Raw genomic sequence first — 17,834 nt, forward strand, 5'->3', positions numbered from 1 at the left:
TGGGATACATTTCAAGTAGAGAAGTAAAGAAAAGGGAAGTGCAAATCCTTTGGGATCTGAAGGGCAGAATGCACTTTCAGCTTCGTGAATATTCAAGGCAGGAAAAGGTCTAAAGTATTCCCTCAGAGTCTGTGCAGCCCTGGACAGAGGAAAACATGCTGCTTTTCTTCTTGAATGTGTTTGAGAACAGCAATGCCTTTGCCAGACTGACTATTGCACAGTACCCCCCACGGGCCAGAGGCACAGGTCAGTTCTGTCTTGCATACCTGCCTGTGGGTCAGAGGCAGCTGGGATCTAAAGGCACATATGGTGGGCCACCTTGCTAGCAGCAGCTCAGCTGATTTTTTTGAGGTTGAGCAGCTTTCTTAGGATCAATGCTGCTGATGGAACAGTGAAGATCAGACCATATTAAAATGTAGTATCAGAGCTCTAAATTTCCTACATCTCATGCACAGAACTCTTTTTTTTTTTTTTTTTTTTTTTAAGTATAATACTAAGCTAATTCAGACATCACTTGAAAGATCAGACTGCTTTAATTATCCTGTGGCATGCCATAGCTAAAGGATGAGGTAATAATTTATGGCTCATATTAACTGCCAGTCACCAGTTTCAGTTTTCCAAATCATGATTCCTTTTCTATGAATTGGTGAACAAAGCTATTTTAAACAAAGCCTTTGGAGCGGATTTTTGTGCTAAACGTTAGTAATGAGCTGAATGTTCACTTAGCATTACCACCTGCCAAACTGCCTGCACTGTCTTGCCATCCTTACCCAAGCAGTGTTGGTCGGTTAAGTCAACAGAGTTTTGTCTCTCTGAAGCCATCTTGGATTTCACAGTGCTTATTTCATGTTTTACCTTTAGAACCCACTGCAAAGCCAGAATGGTTTGGGTTAACTGGGAAAGTTCACGAACCTTGGCAAAAATCACCGAAGTTTTGACTAGGATGTGAAACCTAAAAATAGGTGAGTATTGTAGCTGCTGAATTCCTATGCAAACAGCTCCATTTGCAGTGGGCTGCATTCTCTTGTCCTGTTTGTGACTGCACCAATACAAGGAGTTTTCTCCATGCCGCCTCATTCTTGCCTGCAGGGTGCTGAGGCTAACAATGCTGCAGTTCCCACTATCCCCAAGAACAGTACTCTTGTGATTCTGAAATTGCAAGCTATTGCAAAAACATAGGTGACTAGCAGGAGAAGTCAGGATCATATTTACGGAATTCTGCTTTTAACAGATCACCTGACTCAGTAAAATCTGAAAATCTAGGGCTGCAGGACTTTTTTTTTGTCTTTTTCAATTCTTCAGTGGGGACAGAAATAATTAAAAAGGAAAAATCCTTTTGGAAAGTTTGGCTTAGTTTGTTTTCTTCCATTACAAACCTGATGCTATTCCTTTAAACCTGCACGCACAGAATCAAGACATGTCATCAGGGGTGCTATATTTTTGGTACAGAAAGCACTGACTGAAAATGTTAGTATGCTGTATTAAACATACCCTGTAAAAACTGGAAAAAACCTGCATCCATTTGGCTTAGTGCAGCTGTGCCTGCAGACTGAACAGCAGGGAGTGCTTTTTGCCACATAATGAAGTCTGATACTTGGTCCCAAAGCAAAGCTTCAGATTACCTCTGATGCTACCGAAGTCCTGCTGGTGGTGCCAGTCGTGCAGATCAGTGACATTATTTTTGACACTAGTATTACAAGAGCCCAGTGGAAGAGGGTACCTGACATTTTTCACCTTGATTTAATGGTTTGTTTGATAAAAGAAGTGGGACTATATTGCAAGGCATTACTGAAGATTGAAAAGAAATGGTAATTACATCCCTGGCAATGAAAATAATGTCTCCACCAAATATTTTCTTTGGAAGCCTTCATAAATAAACAGGAAATGATATTGTTTCATTTCCGTGCAGAGCCCTGCAGGACAAGGTTTTTTTTGTTTTTTAGAGACTTGTTTTCAGGAGTTATATGTGGATCATAGTGCCTCACTAATGGCTTAGGAAGGACACTGACATTTATGAAATGTGGATAATAACAATATTTTCAGAATGGGTATGACAGAAATCTTGTGAGATGTAACATTGTAAAATGGTTTGTGATTCTTGAAAGACTGCGCCGCTGTAAAGAGAGCTGGTATGGTTCACAGGATGAGAAACCTCAGTGCTTCCATGTGGTTCTAACCTTTAGCTTAACCGATATTTTAAAATTTTCTTTATATGCATTTTAATGCTTTCTCTTCTATTTTAAGTTATTTATAATCATGGATGGTTTGAGGCAGGCTCAAATTAGAAATGTTTATACTCAAAAGCTTTACAAAAACTATTTAATTGTACTGAACTCTTCTCTGACTTTTTAAATTTCACTTTTTTCCTTGGTTTAATCTACCAGGCTTCCATTTTCATTTTTCCAACAAAAGCAGCAGAACTAAATGACACATCAGACAGTGATCTTGGAAGTGATCTGGCACACTTTAAATCTTAAGAACAGCAATTAAGCATGCCTCAAAATTCCTTAAACTTTTCTTAAGCCATATGTAAAAGAATATATATTAGGACTTTGCATTTAAGATAGCTAACAGTTAAGGCTTGCAATTTAAATGGGACTACTTGAAGGTAATGCTAGTATGGAGCCCCTACATGCTATGGGTTTGTAATCAGATCTTGAAGTGCTATAGATGAGATAGCTGGTGAGAGGTTTTCTGAGCAGACTTTGTCTTTTGAGAAATGCTGGTTTCCTTGAGCCTCAGATGCTTTGTTCCAATTGTCCTGATTATTTTTACAGAAGGTGGTGACAGAGCCATGTAGGATTTCTGTCTACTTGGAACTTGAAGCAGCTCTGGAACAGTGACAAACAGTCCCATGCAGCATGGGCTAAGTTTGCTTAGCACAGCTTATGTGAAGCTGATTGCTGGAGTCTTTTCTGAGCACTGGATCTTACAGCTGTGTATGGGAAAGTGCTGGAAATGAGGAGACAGAAACTGAGAGTAAGCTGGGTTCTGCACTGGTATTTCATCATCGAATGCAGAACACTTGCGATGGTAATATGACATTTGTTTTAGACCGGTCTCACTCTCTGGGATTACTCTTAGGGAGTGCAAAGTGTACTGCTTCCTGAGAACAAGTATGAGGTGCTCTGATTCTGGCCTATTGTGCAAAACATTACAGAATTCTGAGCAGTTCAGTCAATGAACTGGTGTATTCATTAACCAGCAGGATGAAATTCAACATCCTTCCCAAAGCCATACTAAACAAGTGTGGACAAAGGGATCATGAAGGGGCTATAAGGAATGGAAGCCATTTGTACCTAGCAGGAAGCTCCGGGACTTTGTATTAGTATTTCCTTCAGGTAAAGGTGGTACCGTTTTACCTCCCCTTAAAAAAACAAATTTGGTGGGGCCACTAAATTTACTTGTGTTTATTAAACTTCTAGCCACTCCACACTGCTGCTGTTTTCATGGCTGAATCCCAAGCGTCTGCCCTTGTTCTGCACAAAGGCAATTCAAAACATGAACAATTCACTACAAAAAAACCTGCTGATTTTGCTGCCCTTTGCTGCCTTTTGAGGCCCTTCTCAACCCCCATAATATTATGATTGTTTCACTTCTTGATTTTAAAAATACATACATACATATATATAAAAATAATTTGGCAATTATATCTGTAAACCTTACCTATCTGATTTCTACTTGCTGAATAAAAGGCATTGACCACAGCAGCTCCACTTATCCACCTAGCAACAACAGAAGAACAGAAGTTAGAATTTCAGTTCTTAATGGCAGAGTTAATGATTACTGGAACAAACCTAGAAATTGAATAACAGAATGACAGAGTAATTGAGGTTGGAAGATAACTTCTGGACATTGTCAAGTTCAACATGCGCTCAGCCTTTCATTGTATGTCAGACACTCTAATGCCTTAATCACTTCAGTAGTCCTTTCCCTTCATTATTCAAACTGATTAACAATGATACTTAGTTTTTGTTTCTATTTCTGCTCACACTGCAGCACTATACAGGCAAAATTTCCCATATAAAGAGACTGAAACACAGACCTTGAGGTTATAATGGTATCTAAACATTTGGGGATAATGGAACTTTTTTAAGAGTGCTTACTTAAAAGGATTTCTGTGTCACCTGTCATTGTCATATATCCAGCTGTCTCAAATACCAGTACATTATGAGTATCAGATTTGAGACTATTACCATTTTTTCCTTAATACAATTTCTTGAGGAATGAAGGTACATAGATCACCATGAGCTCTTGTGGCAGAGGCGTGGCTTGATTCACAGTCCTATGGTTTAATTTAAATAATACCTACTTGCCTAGATGAAGGATTTCACTGTTACTTTTGGGTCCATCTGGACATAATGAGAACTAACGGGAAATATAATGAGTTTTAAATCTTTTTCCAATTTTTTTACAATTTTACTGGCTTTCATCAATGATCACCTAATGAATTTCCTAGCATCACAAGCAGGGCTAGTGTTTTGATGTGGGCCATTATTGTACACATTTAATAGTGTTTCAGAAAAGATGTCAGAGAAAATGAGACCGGTTCTACAAAATCAAATAGCTGGGCCTTATACAGCTGAAGTTGTATTTCCTGGCTGTGTGCTCTCTGAGTGAAATTAATTTCTGTGATAAATGATCTATTTGATAACTGTATTGCATATGCCAGTCATAGGCAACGCCAAGTATTCTAACAGTGGCTATTGCTTGTCTAAGTGAAAATTAATTTGCAGAATAAATTAGAACTATAAGAGCATAATCAATTGTGCTTAATACTTTGCATTCAAAGACTACCACAATTGTGGTAATCTTTGAATGTGATTAAACTTACGGTAGTTACACCTAACAAATATACACTTATAAGGACAAAATAGGAGATGTGTTAAATCAAGCTGAAGCAACTGAACAAGCCAAGGCCAAACACAGCTTTAAGTTAAAATAGAGCAGAAGTGAGGTGGCTGTTAGGTGGAACATAAACTTTCAGTTAATGATACGTAAATACAGAACAGCAAAAGCAACTGTTGGAACTATTTATCCACAATAATGACTGTAGTTCTGAAAAGCTATGACACAGTATTTGGAAAATTCATAGCGGTCATTCCAGAGGTGTGAAGTAGATCCTTTACCTTCTGAAAAAGTGAGAGTTTGAAGAAGCAAGATGTCTGACTAGAGTGAGTCTGAAAAGTTGCAGGCTTTGATAATTTTTTTCCCCCTTAAAAAAGAAGTCTGGAACAGGACTATGCAAATGATAATGTAATCAAAAATCAAAACATAGAGTCACAGAATAATTTAGGTAAAAAGGACCTTTAGAAGTCATATGGCCCCACGTAAAGCTAACTTGATCAGGTTGCTTAGAGGCTTTTCTATTCAAGATCTGAGTATCTCCAAGAATGGAGATATGGAAATTTCACAGCCTTTTAAATACTTACTCCTCTTTGTCCACCTTTTCTCTAAGCTTTTTCAACCTCTTCTTCTGGGTAAATACTAGATTTTGAATAATATTTTCGAAGTATTCTTCTTCTTTGTAGTTCAACTAAAAAGAAAGAGGGAAAAGTACTTAGTAGTGGTGTTGGTTTGCAATAAAAGATACATGGATCTGGAAAATCTAGTCTTAAGCATGATGAACTAAGCAACGCATTTTAAAGTATTTTTTGATCTACAATTAGAACTTGGTTTGCAGTGCTCTGCCACATCACAGAGCTGATATTGTAGCTCAATATATGTTAGTGGCTGTATAATATTTTCAAGAGATCTTTATTCCCTCTTCATATATATATGTATTTTGCATGGAGTTCAGCATTTGTGGTTTTGAGCCTAACCTCCTGGAGCTGCCTGCTTGAAATGAGTAGCTACCAGCTTGGTAAGCTGCAATTCCACTTTAGAAAGAACACATGAATAAGGCTCAAATGGTGTTTTGAAAAGCATACTTTGGTTCTATGTCTGTATTTTTCAAAATTGAAACTTTGACTTCTAAGACATACTCTGCCTGAACATACATGTATACTAAATACATTAGTGGAGTTACTGTTACAAATGAACCCACAAGGTAAAAGAATACTGAGGTCACATTTTGCAGTGAAAAAGCTTAGACGATTTAAATTATATGGGTCATCCGATGTCATACCTCAGAGGCTAATTCCAATCCGTGGATAAATGGGCACAGTTACTAAGTTATATACTTGCATCCGCTTCAACCAGTGTTATGCCCATCTGTGGCAGCACATTTAGAAATACTGGACTGAGCACCATTGGCTCCATGTTTTATTATAACACAACTCCTCTAGAATTTATACATTCCTTTGAAACACCATGAAATACTTACCACCATCTGTACGGGATCAGCTGTACTACACTGGCTTTTAATACATCCTTATTTACACCTGTGCAACTGAGCAGAAGACTGAGTTATTCTGTGTGGATGCCTATGGTTCAGCTTCACTGTGAGGACAAATTGAAGATTTTTTCTCTTAAGACCCTTTTCTAATTATACTGCATATTGTGGGTACTTACCTCCTGGTACTCACTGTTGAGCTTATTGTCGTCAGTCACGATCTCATCTGGATAACCAATCCTCTCTCTGATTGCTGTTGCCTAGGGACAAGATAATTTGATATCCACAGCAAATACAGTCATATTTTAAAAGTGACTATAAATTATATAACAAATGCATGGAAGCATATAATAAATATTGGAAGCAACTGCATAAATCCCAGGATGTTAATTATATATAGGTTTTGTTTGCATCTTTTTATTCATTGAAAGCACTGTAAAGTTTATGGCTTCTTGTAACAACAGAAAATTCTAGAAAGTATATTCTGTTCCTTCCTTTGTAAGTAAAGTTACAGAAATGTGCACAAGACAGCCAAACATACTTTGTGCTTTTGAGTTGAAAGGCTGGTTTAAACAAATAGTAGAAATCCTGAAATATATGACATATTTTACAGCACCTAAAATAAAAATAAAATGAATAACTTGATATTTTTTAATGGAAAACACATTTAAAAATTTCCAGAGATTTGTGCAGTTTGGCTCAGGTTGGGTCTGTACCCATATTTCTTAACTAGCTCCCCCATCTACACTGGAGTAGCAAAAGAGACGTAATAAATAGTTCTTTCAGTTGCTTCCCTCCCAGTTCAGGGCTCTCTACAATTGATTTCTGTTATTTACTCCAGACTTACAAGAACTGTCTGAAGCTACAATCTCCCCTTAAAAGAGAACTCACTGATGATGTCCAGCCTGCGGTTTGACTTTCTGGTTTTGCCCTATTGCTCCTAATAGCTGATCAAATCACCATAAATCATTCCCTCTCATTTTCAGTATTACTTCCTTGTAGATATTCACTATCTAGCCCCTTAATCAGTGATTTGCCTGGGAAGTCCTAATCTTGTACACAAATTACTCCTGTTTTGTGTGCTTATCTCCACAGAGGCCCCTTCCCATGTAAACTGGATCTGATACAGGAAGTCTGTTAAGAGTCTGTGCCTATATAAACAGAAATAGATGTGGTTTTGTACATATAAAACAGTGATAGATGTTAGAGTTAAGATAGATTTAAGATTTAACTTACTTTTTTTTCTGCTTTCTTTTTGGTTTCTGCATCCATCCAAGTAAGTTCATATAAGGTTTTTATAAAAACATCACGTATATCTGCAATCATTTCCTCAACCTTGGAAAAAACATCAGAATGTTACAAATCCACATGAAATGATCCAGTTATTTTTCCAAAGTTGTAATTTGATTATTATAGCCTTGTTTTTCCTGCACTAGCTGATTGAGTGTATGCTGTTTACAGGCCACACTCAAAACCTGGAGCTCAGGTTAAATAGCATGCTTAGCCTGACTTGTGGGTGGAAAAGGAACGGGCGTGAGCTCACAAGGCAATGCAATTCAGTTATTCAGCTTATAAAAAATATATCAGATATCCATCTGTTGGATGTTGGATCAAATTACTGTGTATATGTCAACCACAAAAAATGGTGGACCTTAAGCCCGGATTACAGCAGGACTGATAGGAGTCAACTAAGGCTTGACTTCAGGTTAATTTTCGCCAATTTTCTGTGTGACTGAAGACAAACAGACATAACCAATTGTCCCTACGCCCCACGTTGGCAGCATGTGAACTAGTGTCAGTCTCAAAGAACAAACAGTGACTATTCATTTCAGTAAGTGGTGTCCTTTGCGTGTGCGTAGTAGCTCGCACACAGTCCATCACTCGCGGGCCAGTGGTGCTTTGGGCTCAAGGCTGGCTCGTAGGAGAGTGGAGCAGGCAGATGCCTCTCTCCCTCCAAGTGTGCACATGTCATCTTCATATTTTGCATGTTATTTCACACTGTGGTCATCTGCCTGGAAAGCGGGCCAGCTCAAGGCAGTTAATGCAGAAGTACTTAGGTGCAGAGGCACGACTTCCCTAGCACATACGTTCTTGTTACTCCTTAGCAGTACACGGGTTGAGAAGCAAATCTGCAGATTAGGTTTTTTAGAAAGTGACTTGCTATATAAAGAAGGTTCACATAAAGTGTAATCAAAGCTGTGTAAAGAACTGCACGGTAAGGGACAAGTGATGCTCAGACAGCACACAGGCTAAGTTTGCTAAAAGCTTTACCACATGTTTGCTGTCTCCAGCAAATGCTTCCTCTACGTATAGTCGTCCCACTGCATTCTCCATGTTGCCATTGACATAGTTTGCACAGCGACGCCAAACAGCAGTTTCTGATGTTGTGCCATAAAGTGCCTGTGAAACATAAACACTGGGTAAGACAGTGACATGTGGGCCCACGTACAGTGGAGGAGAATGGTGACTGACTGGCAGATGTGCATTTTGAGTGACAGCACAGCCCCTCAGTGACACATACAGGCACATCTACATGCCCAGTCTAGTGATCTGCTGAGATCTTTTTGCTGATTTCTTAAGGAAGTGGTTGCAGATCCAGTGATCTTTGTGCTAGGACTGGCACTTTCTGTAGCACATTTTAAGCATGCTGTATTTAAAACAAATGGAGGTTTGAATTAATAAGGGACCAACTAGCCACACACCCAGAAAAACCATTGTATGGGAGAGTCATGTAATGCCATAACTGTCCTAATCTTGATATTTGAAAGTAAAGTTAACAAGACAAATGCTAGTTTATTTTCACTGCATTTAGTGTAAGAAGCTGCACCTATACTATATCATATATTATTAATTCAGTAGTAGAAAATTGCATGGTTTTTATACTCAGATTATGGTAAAAGCTTTTTCTGTTATTCCTTCAGACTCTGACATTTTTCTAAATGAAACTTCCTCAGTGAAGTCCTAAGATGTAGTGGGAGATGTCTTTCATTTATAGAGTACAAAACATATACCTTGATGATGCAGAATAAGCAAATATGAAGCTTTATATTAAAATAGTTTCATACTTTAAAGAGTAGGGGAACAGGCCAAATAATCAATGAGTAAGACTGCCCTGTTCAGATGTGTAAAACTGACCAAACTGAACATTTGTTGACTTCCTGCAGTAATTATTATCTTTTTCTGTAACAAGCAGAATCTCCTTTAAAAAAGCTGCATATGCATGTTAAAGTATTTATGTCATTAACAGATGTAACAAAACGGCCTTAACCGTTTTTGTTGGAGCTCAGCAAACTTATAAAGTAGCAACTTCTACTGTGGAAATACAGAGGACTCTTCCATCTCCAGTCTACTTGTGAAATTGCTTAGCTTTTCCTTAAAAGCCCTAAAAAATCCGCAGGATCAAATGACTGAAAAGCAACATTGGGCCCATAATGTTTGACTTTGAATGTGTTACTTTGGATGCTGAAGAGTTTGCAACAAGCCAATCAGAACTGAAATAATTTGCAAATAAATGGGACTGTCCTGTTATCAAAATAGGGATTAATTTAGATTCAGAAAAACATGGAGACCAAGTACCAGAACAGTGCTTTTCCAATCCACTATCAAGCATATATCATATAAATTGTGTCCGCTTCAGCAGCAGCTTCAGTGAACACATCTAGCTTTGTGTGCAAATTTCAAAATACATTACATTTTTATATACTACAGCTGTTATCTTTTGTGGTTCACAAAATCATCTTTACAACTTAAAGAGAGATTAATTTCTGCACCTTACGAAAAGCATTCCTTGTATCCTTGTAGTTACGACTTAGGCTGTTGACAAGATCCATTACGAATCGCCAGATCATGTAATTTTGAAGGTCTCTGTTGAACAAAGCAACAAAAGTTGGTAATGGTCTTAGGCTGTTTAAGTTTACTGGAAATAAACCACAAAGTACAACAGTACCTAACATACCTACCTGGGAGTGTATTTACTAAGAACAGACTTCAGCTTGATAAGGTATTCTGGGTCATAAACAATGACATGTTCAGTGTTCTCAACATTAATTTGTACAGTTGACATTATATCATTTATGAATTTTGACCAGTTGAATACCTGTAAAATCAATATGCATTAGTATATTGTTAAATCATAAAGAAACAGCATTTAGCTTGTTTTTTTCCAGTTTAACTATGTTTGCATAACACAAACGTTCTGCCTTTAGTTCTCCTAACAGCTGCACTACTTGTAAATGGAGCCATCATAATAATACTAACTGATCTGAGATAATTTATATCCTCTGTGCTCCAAAATCCTAGTAAAATAGGGTGGTATTTAGCAGAAAGGTTCAAGACATTCTTTTCATTTCAAACTAACACATTAAAAATGTTACAACCCTTTCCTTTTAGCCTGGAAAAGCGGAAATGGTGTTTTAAGGAAAATTTTCAGTTGCCTTTTTGCTGTATTTGGCCAAGAACTTTTAAAGCAGGACTAACAGCCCAAATTACAGTATGTCTCTGTAGCTTCATGGTATACTTGACCATCCATTCTGAAGCACATGGGAAGGACTTGTTCTGAAGTACAATGACGTCCATAAAAAGATACATATTAATAGGCTGTAAACCAGACAGACTAAATCCATGATCTATGATGAATTTTCCTCTACATGCCACAGTACTAGATACTGGAAAGCAACTGGTTTGATATCAGGCCAGTCTGCAGCATGCTGCAACAGACAAATCCCAGCCACAGTTTAGACTTCTTGTTCTTTTTCTGCCTCTGTGGTCCTAAACCCCCATTTTCTTTATGCTGGTATTCACCTTTGCAAGAGGCCCACATAACTTTCATGACCCAGTGCCTATGAAAATTACTTTCTGTTAAGTTTTCATTCTGTAGTGTCCATCTAGTCTGACCAGAACGTTATTTTACTGTGTGGGCACTCTCAACTGGAAATTCTTACTTGTTTGCTGATATGAAAAATAATTTCCCTGTGATAAGTCTTTGGTTAGCGATATTGTGTGCCTTGGACAGTAGATGGGTTAAAGGCCTGCTTGGAGAATGCAGGCATCCCCCTTGCTTACCAAGAGAACGTGGACTGCAGTCACTGCTCAGCTGCACAGCGCTGGGATCTGAGCCATGCAGCAAGGCTGGAAGTGGGCAGAGACACCAGACTGTGCAGCCACGTCGCTGTTCCTCCATCCCATAACCCAAAGCAACAGAGCAGTATTCACAGGAGGTTATAACCTCTGCATTCCCCTACCCAGGAAGTTCACACCTGCAGCTGATGTCATGAAAAATATTTTCACCAGTATGAAGTTGTCTTCCTCTATCTGGTACCAGCTGAGACAGACCCTTCAGCTCGCAATACAGTAGATTGTAAAGCGCTATATATTCCGCCAGTCTCTCCATTCACCTCTTTAATAAGTGGTACTGGTGTTGCAGCTAACTATATACACTGCTTCCGATTCTCCAGTTGGCCCAAGCCTTCCTAATCCATGGCCTCTGTCACCACCATTCAGCTGAGAAAATGATTCAGAGCAGAAGCTGAAAATTGTCATCAAAGTTCTAGAGCTACACAGTGTTTCTACCACACTGGGTAGATACTCACTTTCGTAAGGAAAAGGAAGGTGTTACATTTAAGAAAAGCAAATAAGCTTTGTACTTTTCATCTTTTTTTTTTTTTTTTGCTAGTTTTCAAAATTTTTATTGTGCCTATTACTTTGAAAAATATTGGTGATTTTTCCGAGTCTATATCTTTTGAGAGGAAAGTTCTATTGGAAGAGGTAGCATCTTTCATCAGATGAACGAATGTAGCTGAGGAAAGCAGATAAGCTTTTAGGAATAGAATCACTTCAGGTTTGAAAGAGAAGCAGCAAACTTTGAGCTAATCTTGGGACTAATTGCTGTTCTATCCTTAGACCATTACAACAACGCTACCAACTCCCATCATGTGTCTTTTGAGCATTTTTGGATAAATTTAGAGCAGATGATTATTGCTGATCTGCAGCACTCCCCAGGAACTAAAAATAACCAGGGCAATACCATTCTGTGACAAGAGCAGTTAGTTTCTGACATTATGACGGTAACGGTAACTGTTCAACCAAGACCTGTGGGAGGAAGGTAAATTATGAAACAAATTAAGCTAGGCAGAAGTGAACTGTCATATAATTTGAAGTCAATAAAAATAGCAGTGATTATGAAACTGTGGTAGGACTAACGGTATTTCACAGTACCTTAAGCTGGCCTCCAAAGACACGATGATGCACTCCTGCCAGTCAGACCAAGTGCTCTCCACGGAACACGTGAGTTACCCTGCTTGCCTGTTGTGCAGGGTGCTGAACTGAAGTCATTTATGATAAAAACCATCTGTGCCTAGCAAGATGTTGTTATCAAATCTTTGGCTGTTCTTTAGGCAGACATTGTGGTGCCATGAATTAAAGGTTATACTGCACAAACAGCACATGGCTCAGGGCAAGAGAAAAGGCAGAGGTGAAACGTCCTGGGAGAGCTACAGTGGGAGGCAGGGGGAGAATTTTCCTGGTTCATGGCCATGACTTCCTGGGCTCCTTTCTCTTTGCTTTGGGAGCCCATCTTAGGGAGGAAATGTTGGAAAAACAGGACTTTTTTCTCTGAATCTGCAGCTCTGGATAGACAGAGAGAGCCTGAATAGCCACACTGCAACATTTTAATCAGTTGGTGGCTGCAGTCTTAACTCTTGTCCTGGGCTCTCTGGAACTGGTATGGTCATTATAGGAAGGGAACTTGCTTGTACTCTGCAAAGGATATTCTCTTGAGTTCCAGCAAGGGTTATGTATGTGCAAGTTTTGCAAGATTTATCATCCTGAATCCATGAGGGTAAGTCAAACTCGTGATTATTTTTTTCCCCTTTGTCCTTTTCCATCTCTTTATGTTGAAGCAGAGGGCGAGATCTGCCCTCAAGTTAGGAGAAATAGGGTACAGAAGCACAACTTTTAAATATGCTTTGATGTCATCAGATGTTTAGGTAAGCTAGTGTGCACACAAAGTATCCTGTTCAATTTTAAATGTATCTCAGCTCCAGAAAGAGATGTCTTTTTTAAAAAAAGAAGTCAGGCTTCATTGTTTAATCTCATCAGTCATAAATTAGAGGTTAAAATAACAGCTTGTTGATCACTCACCTTATGATTGATTTCCAATGAGAAGTTGTTCTGGAGTTGTGCCAAGGTCATTTTATTGTACAACAAAAGTGGATCATTTCTGTCTTCTGATTTTGTTGTTGCCTATTAAAGTTAATCATGAGAAAATTACTAAGTACATTGAGTCAGTTCACAGGAATTTTGGCAAGTGGAAGTAAAAAGAAAGAAAATGGGTATTGCTGTCTTAATACATTACTGTAAGCTTGGATTAACTGTAAAGTACCTTATGTGTAAATATGGACAGCATTTTATAGATTAAAAAGTATATAAAAGGACAGATTAAACATACTAATTTTCTGATAGTGAAATGGACCTTTACTTTTTGGATTTGTTTTGTGTGAGAAATTAAAATCTTAGGCTGTGCGGGAACACTGACCGGAACATAGCCCCATACCACTCAAAGTGCTGAGTAATCTCTGTTAACAGTAGGTAACACTCAACACAAGAACATGCTGATGATATGCTTGGGATGATGCAAGGTGCAAAATCTTGGGAGAAAGGAATAAAGGAGATGTGCTTCTTGAGTATAAGGCAACCAGTGTGCTGTGGCAGGAATGCTGTGTGAGCATTCTGATTAGGATGCATGTGCTATCCGATACGTTCCTTCTGGAACCACTGTATAGAAAGGGAGTTATAACTCATAACTCAGCCTTAGAATTGATCTAGGCAATGTGGTTTTGCACCAGTGTGTTAAAAATGTGCATACATTAACACCTTAATGGCACAGCTGTATTAGGGCCATTTCTTGCAGATAATGAAAGTGTCCGTGGCAGTGCTTTATGAGGCAAGTGAATCACTGGAGCCTCTCCACAGCAGATGTCAGAGGGAGGTCTCTGGAGTTAGGGTAGGGTATGGACAACATACACTGAGAGGAGACAAAACCAGCACATAATGGTAAATGCTCCCTTGGTCTCTGAATACTCTCTTGGGTATCTCTGTGTTCTTTTCCTCAAACACTCGTGTGTCGCTTGCTAGCACGCTACCGTAGGTTTCTGAAGTGCATTCTTGTATCCTCTTTCATACCTTTGTTCTCATGCAGAAGTACCTTGTGTGACAGCATCAGCACTCATTCCCCCCATACTCCACCCCCTTTTAACTTCCTTTTTTTTAAATGGCAGAGACATATGCAGGTACAGTAACGACTACAGAAAAAGTGATCTTGTGATTGATTATAGAGTAATACATGGGAGAACCTACATCACTACTGCCTCGAGTACTCTTAAATATCTTGCTCAGGAATGAGAATAGTAGATTTTACCCATAACTGTTTTGGAAAATGGTCATGCCAAGTCTGATTTTATCTATCATTTTTTTTTAAAAGATTTACGCTTCCTTTGTCCTACTCTGTTGTGCATTCAGTACTTTTTTTCTGTGATTTCTTTAACAAATTCCCAAGAGCACAAAGGCAGCTTGCTTCCAGTAACATTCAGGCTGGTGCTAAGTTTTCAAAGAGGTTAAAAACTGAGGCAGTAGCAGCTTACCCACTACAAGCTGTACTCTCTACCAGCAGCAACTGCTGTAGAGACATTTCAGTTGTGGTTTCTTTTTGTACTCCCCCTTAAGTCTTCAGTGAATTTCTTCTCTTGTAATAATTTTCCATGTCTGATCTAAGCCCAGAGGTGTGTTTCTCAGGAAAACGTGAAGAAAATCAAAATCAGATGGTTTTAGTTTATACAAATGGGGGGAAAGGTCTTTCTTTGCCAAACACGTGCCTTTACTATCAGTGTAACTTGAAAAATAGCTGAAGCTAAAAAATTTGTATTTAGCTTGTTTTACAGTCCTCCTCAGCTTTGGGTCCTTCTGAAACATTTAGCAATTACAAACCATGCTTTTGCTTATGAATGCTTGACAAAACAATTCCATTTGTTTTTCTCCATGCAAGTTCAAATTCTAGCTATTTCTCCAAGCCATACTTTAATGGAGAACAGTGTTTGATTAAAAATGCATTTGGAACAATCAGCATTGTGGAGCAGCTTGTGCAGGACAAACATTACTTTGTGCTGCTGCATGGCAGGCCAAGGGTTGGGAATCTACTGCTCTGATAACCCAGCAGCCCACGGGGAAAGCAGGACAAAGTGAGAAGAGGCCCAAAAGCATCTCCCAAAACTCATTTTCTGAAACAGACTTAGCAGAAACCAAGTCTGTCTCTCTTGCTCTTTCTTGTCTTGAAGAGCTTCTGTGAACAGCCTAAGATAAAACATTTTGCTATTTGTGAAACAGCTAGCTAACTGAAATATTTGCCCTTGTTTGTTAGAAGGCATGTCTGTCTTATTATGTGTTCCTCTTAGGTGTTCCACACCCCATATATTTTGGGTCAGCCTTTGGGTCAGCTAATAACACTAGCAAGTAACTTAACTCAGTTTACAGTTAGCTTTCTTAGGTATTAAGAAAAAGATTAGTTATTTAAAGGATAACTTTAAAATGTTTTTCTTACATTGGCAATCTCTTTCTCCAGGTCCATAACTCTTCTCATCTGTGCAGCAATCTCATTCTCATTGAAAGAAATATTTCTTTCTTGTAGGATTAGTTTAGCTACAGAAATCATGAAATCAACATAGGCAGAACATGCCTGCAGGAAACAACACAAACATTTTAAAGACAAAACTGGAATTATCACATACTTTAATTATTAAGATTTCACCTTCATTTTTATGAACTACAGTTCTTAATACTTTTCTGACACAGTTTAATAGTAATTTGTTCTGAAATACTGTTATATCATAAATAGAAATTAACTTTGAAAATTCCCTCATGGAAAATTGCTGTATAATTTGTAGCACTGTTCAAAGCTAAACACTCTCAACTACCGCACTGTGTTTTCATTACTTAAAATGAGACATTTGTAATCCACATTTAAACCATCACCCGTGTTTTTTCTAGCTCACTTTAATTACAGCTTCCAAAAATACCACTTCCAAAAAGCAATGTTCCCAGAAACATAAAACCGAGAGAAATGCTGATGGACTGTGTTGAATTAACATTGTGGGAAAATTACTCCCAGAAGCAGTGTACCTCCTCAGTTGCCTCTTGGAACATTTAGAAATCATGTTGCTGTATCTAAACTTAGTATAGCTAGATATACTATAGACAATATAGTACACATATTAAATTTAACATAAAAGAATCCACGAAGGATAAGAATGTAAATATGGAAGTATGTTCTCTTAAATGTTCCACTGTCAAATATCTACAGATCTCATTATATTTTATGGAACTGAATATTATTCTAATTCCTCTTTGATAAACCACACTCATTTTTCTATCAACAGAAATGGTCTTTTCAATACACTTTTAAAACGCACATAAAAATACATAATATTAGATTAACTATCTAATAATCTATTTTATGCACAATAGTGTCATCTACTGAAACAGTGATAAAATCTAGAACTAATAGCGTGCATGTAATCAACTTCATTGACAGAAATATGTTGATGAGTTCAGCTCCTAAGGCAGTAGGATGAACCCCTTTAATGAATGCTACATTGATACAGCCATTCTGATAACTACCTTCCTTGCCATCCACCTCTTGTCAGACTCCCCTCCCTACCAACAACGCTGCGCTAGAACAGGCTGCGTGCCCTGGAAGACCCTGAGCAGCTCATGAAAGGTACTGACAGCAGACTTCAAAAAGACAGGTGGCTCACAGCATCTTGAAGGACTGAATTCTCCCCATTATTTTTAATTCAAATAGATTATTTTACCAGAAAGAGAAAAGCCAATGAAACCACTGACTACTACAAATCATGAAAGGGAGCACATACCAAGCCTGCAAATACCATTTTAAAATATCTAAATACAATTTATAAAAATTCAATACAGACATTACCCCAAACCAGTAAGTCAACAGAGCTCTTCAGGTACCAATCAATGGACTTTAATTTTGGCCTAAAGTGCAGATCATTTTATGGTCAGGTAGCAAAGTCAGTCAGCTAATTTCAGATGGACTGTATAAATACTCTCGGATCTTTCAGTGGGAACTTCAACATCAGAATAACTCCTATATAAGCAGAGGAGTCACATATCTTACAAGAGAAAAAAAGATTTTAAAACTATCTTGTTCACAGATTCCACTTAAGTCCTGACAAAGGCAGAGGTTGAAGGGCAGGAGGCAGGTATCTTGGCTGTTAGGTACAGCTCAAAGAGTAGAGTGACACGGCAGGAAACAGAGCCAGGAAAAGGCTGCTATCGGAGTGCAGGGATTGAAAGGAAGAACAGCCTTGCTCAAAGTATTCACGCTTGTAAGAGTATTATGAATCTGCCTTTCAGTGATAAATCTCTGTTTTTTTTTAAAATACTTCCCCCTCTACTTTCAGCAGTGGGAAGTAGTACAATACTTTAAGGT

The 17,834-nt window shown here is 38.3% G+C and overlaps 1 protein-coding gene across 2 annotated transcripts in view; it reads right to left on the minus strand.

The window, feature by feature from the left end:
• MME (membrane metalloendopeptidase) overlaps window positions 1-17,834 on the minus strand; it is a 48,812-nt gene that overhangs the window by 12,745 nt on the left and 18,233 nt on the right. For both annotated transcript variants that reach the window (XM_055817489.1, XM_005228886.3), the window contains 9 exons: window positions 15,924-16,058; window positions 13,472-13,573; window positions 10,294-10,430; window positions 10,105-10,198; window positions 8,606-8,734; window positions 7,571-7,669; window positions 6,514-6,594; window positions 5,433-5,536; window positions 3,667-3,725 (listed from right to left, as the gene is read on the minus strand). In XM_055817489.1, coding sequence (XP_055673464.1) covers window positions 3,667-3,725; window positions 5,433-5,536; window positions 6,514-6,594; window positions 7,571-7,669; window positions 8,606-8,734; window positions 10,105-10,198; window positions 10,294-10,430; window positions 13,472-13,573; window positions 15,924-16,058 — 940 coding nt within the window. The remainder of the gene's footprint in view (window positions 1-3,666; window positions 3,726-5,432; window positions 5,537-6,513; window positions 6,595-7,570; window positions 7,670-8,605; window positions 8,735-10,104; window positions 10,199-10,293; window positions 10,431-13,471; window positions 13,574-15,923; window positions 16,059-17,834) is intronic.

The sequence above is a fragment of the Falco peregrinus genome, chromosome 12 (genome assembly GCF_023634155.1).
Source record: "Falco peregrinus isolate bFalPer1 chromosome 12, bFalPer1.pri, whole genome shotgun sequence".
In the NCBI taxonomy this organism is placed as follows: domain Eukaryota; kingdom Metazoa; phylum Chordata; class Aves; order Falconiformes; family Falconidae; genus Falco; species Falco peregrinus.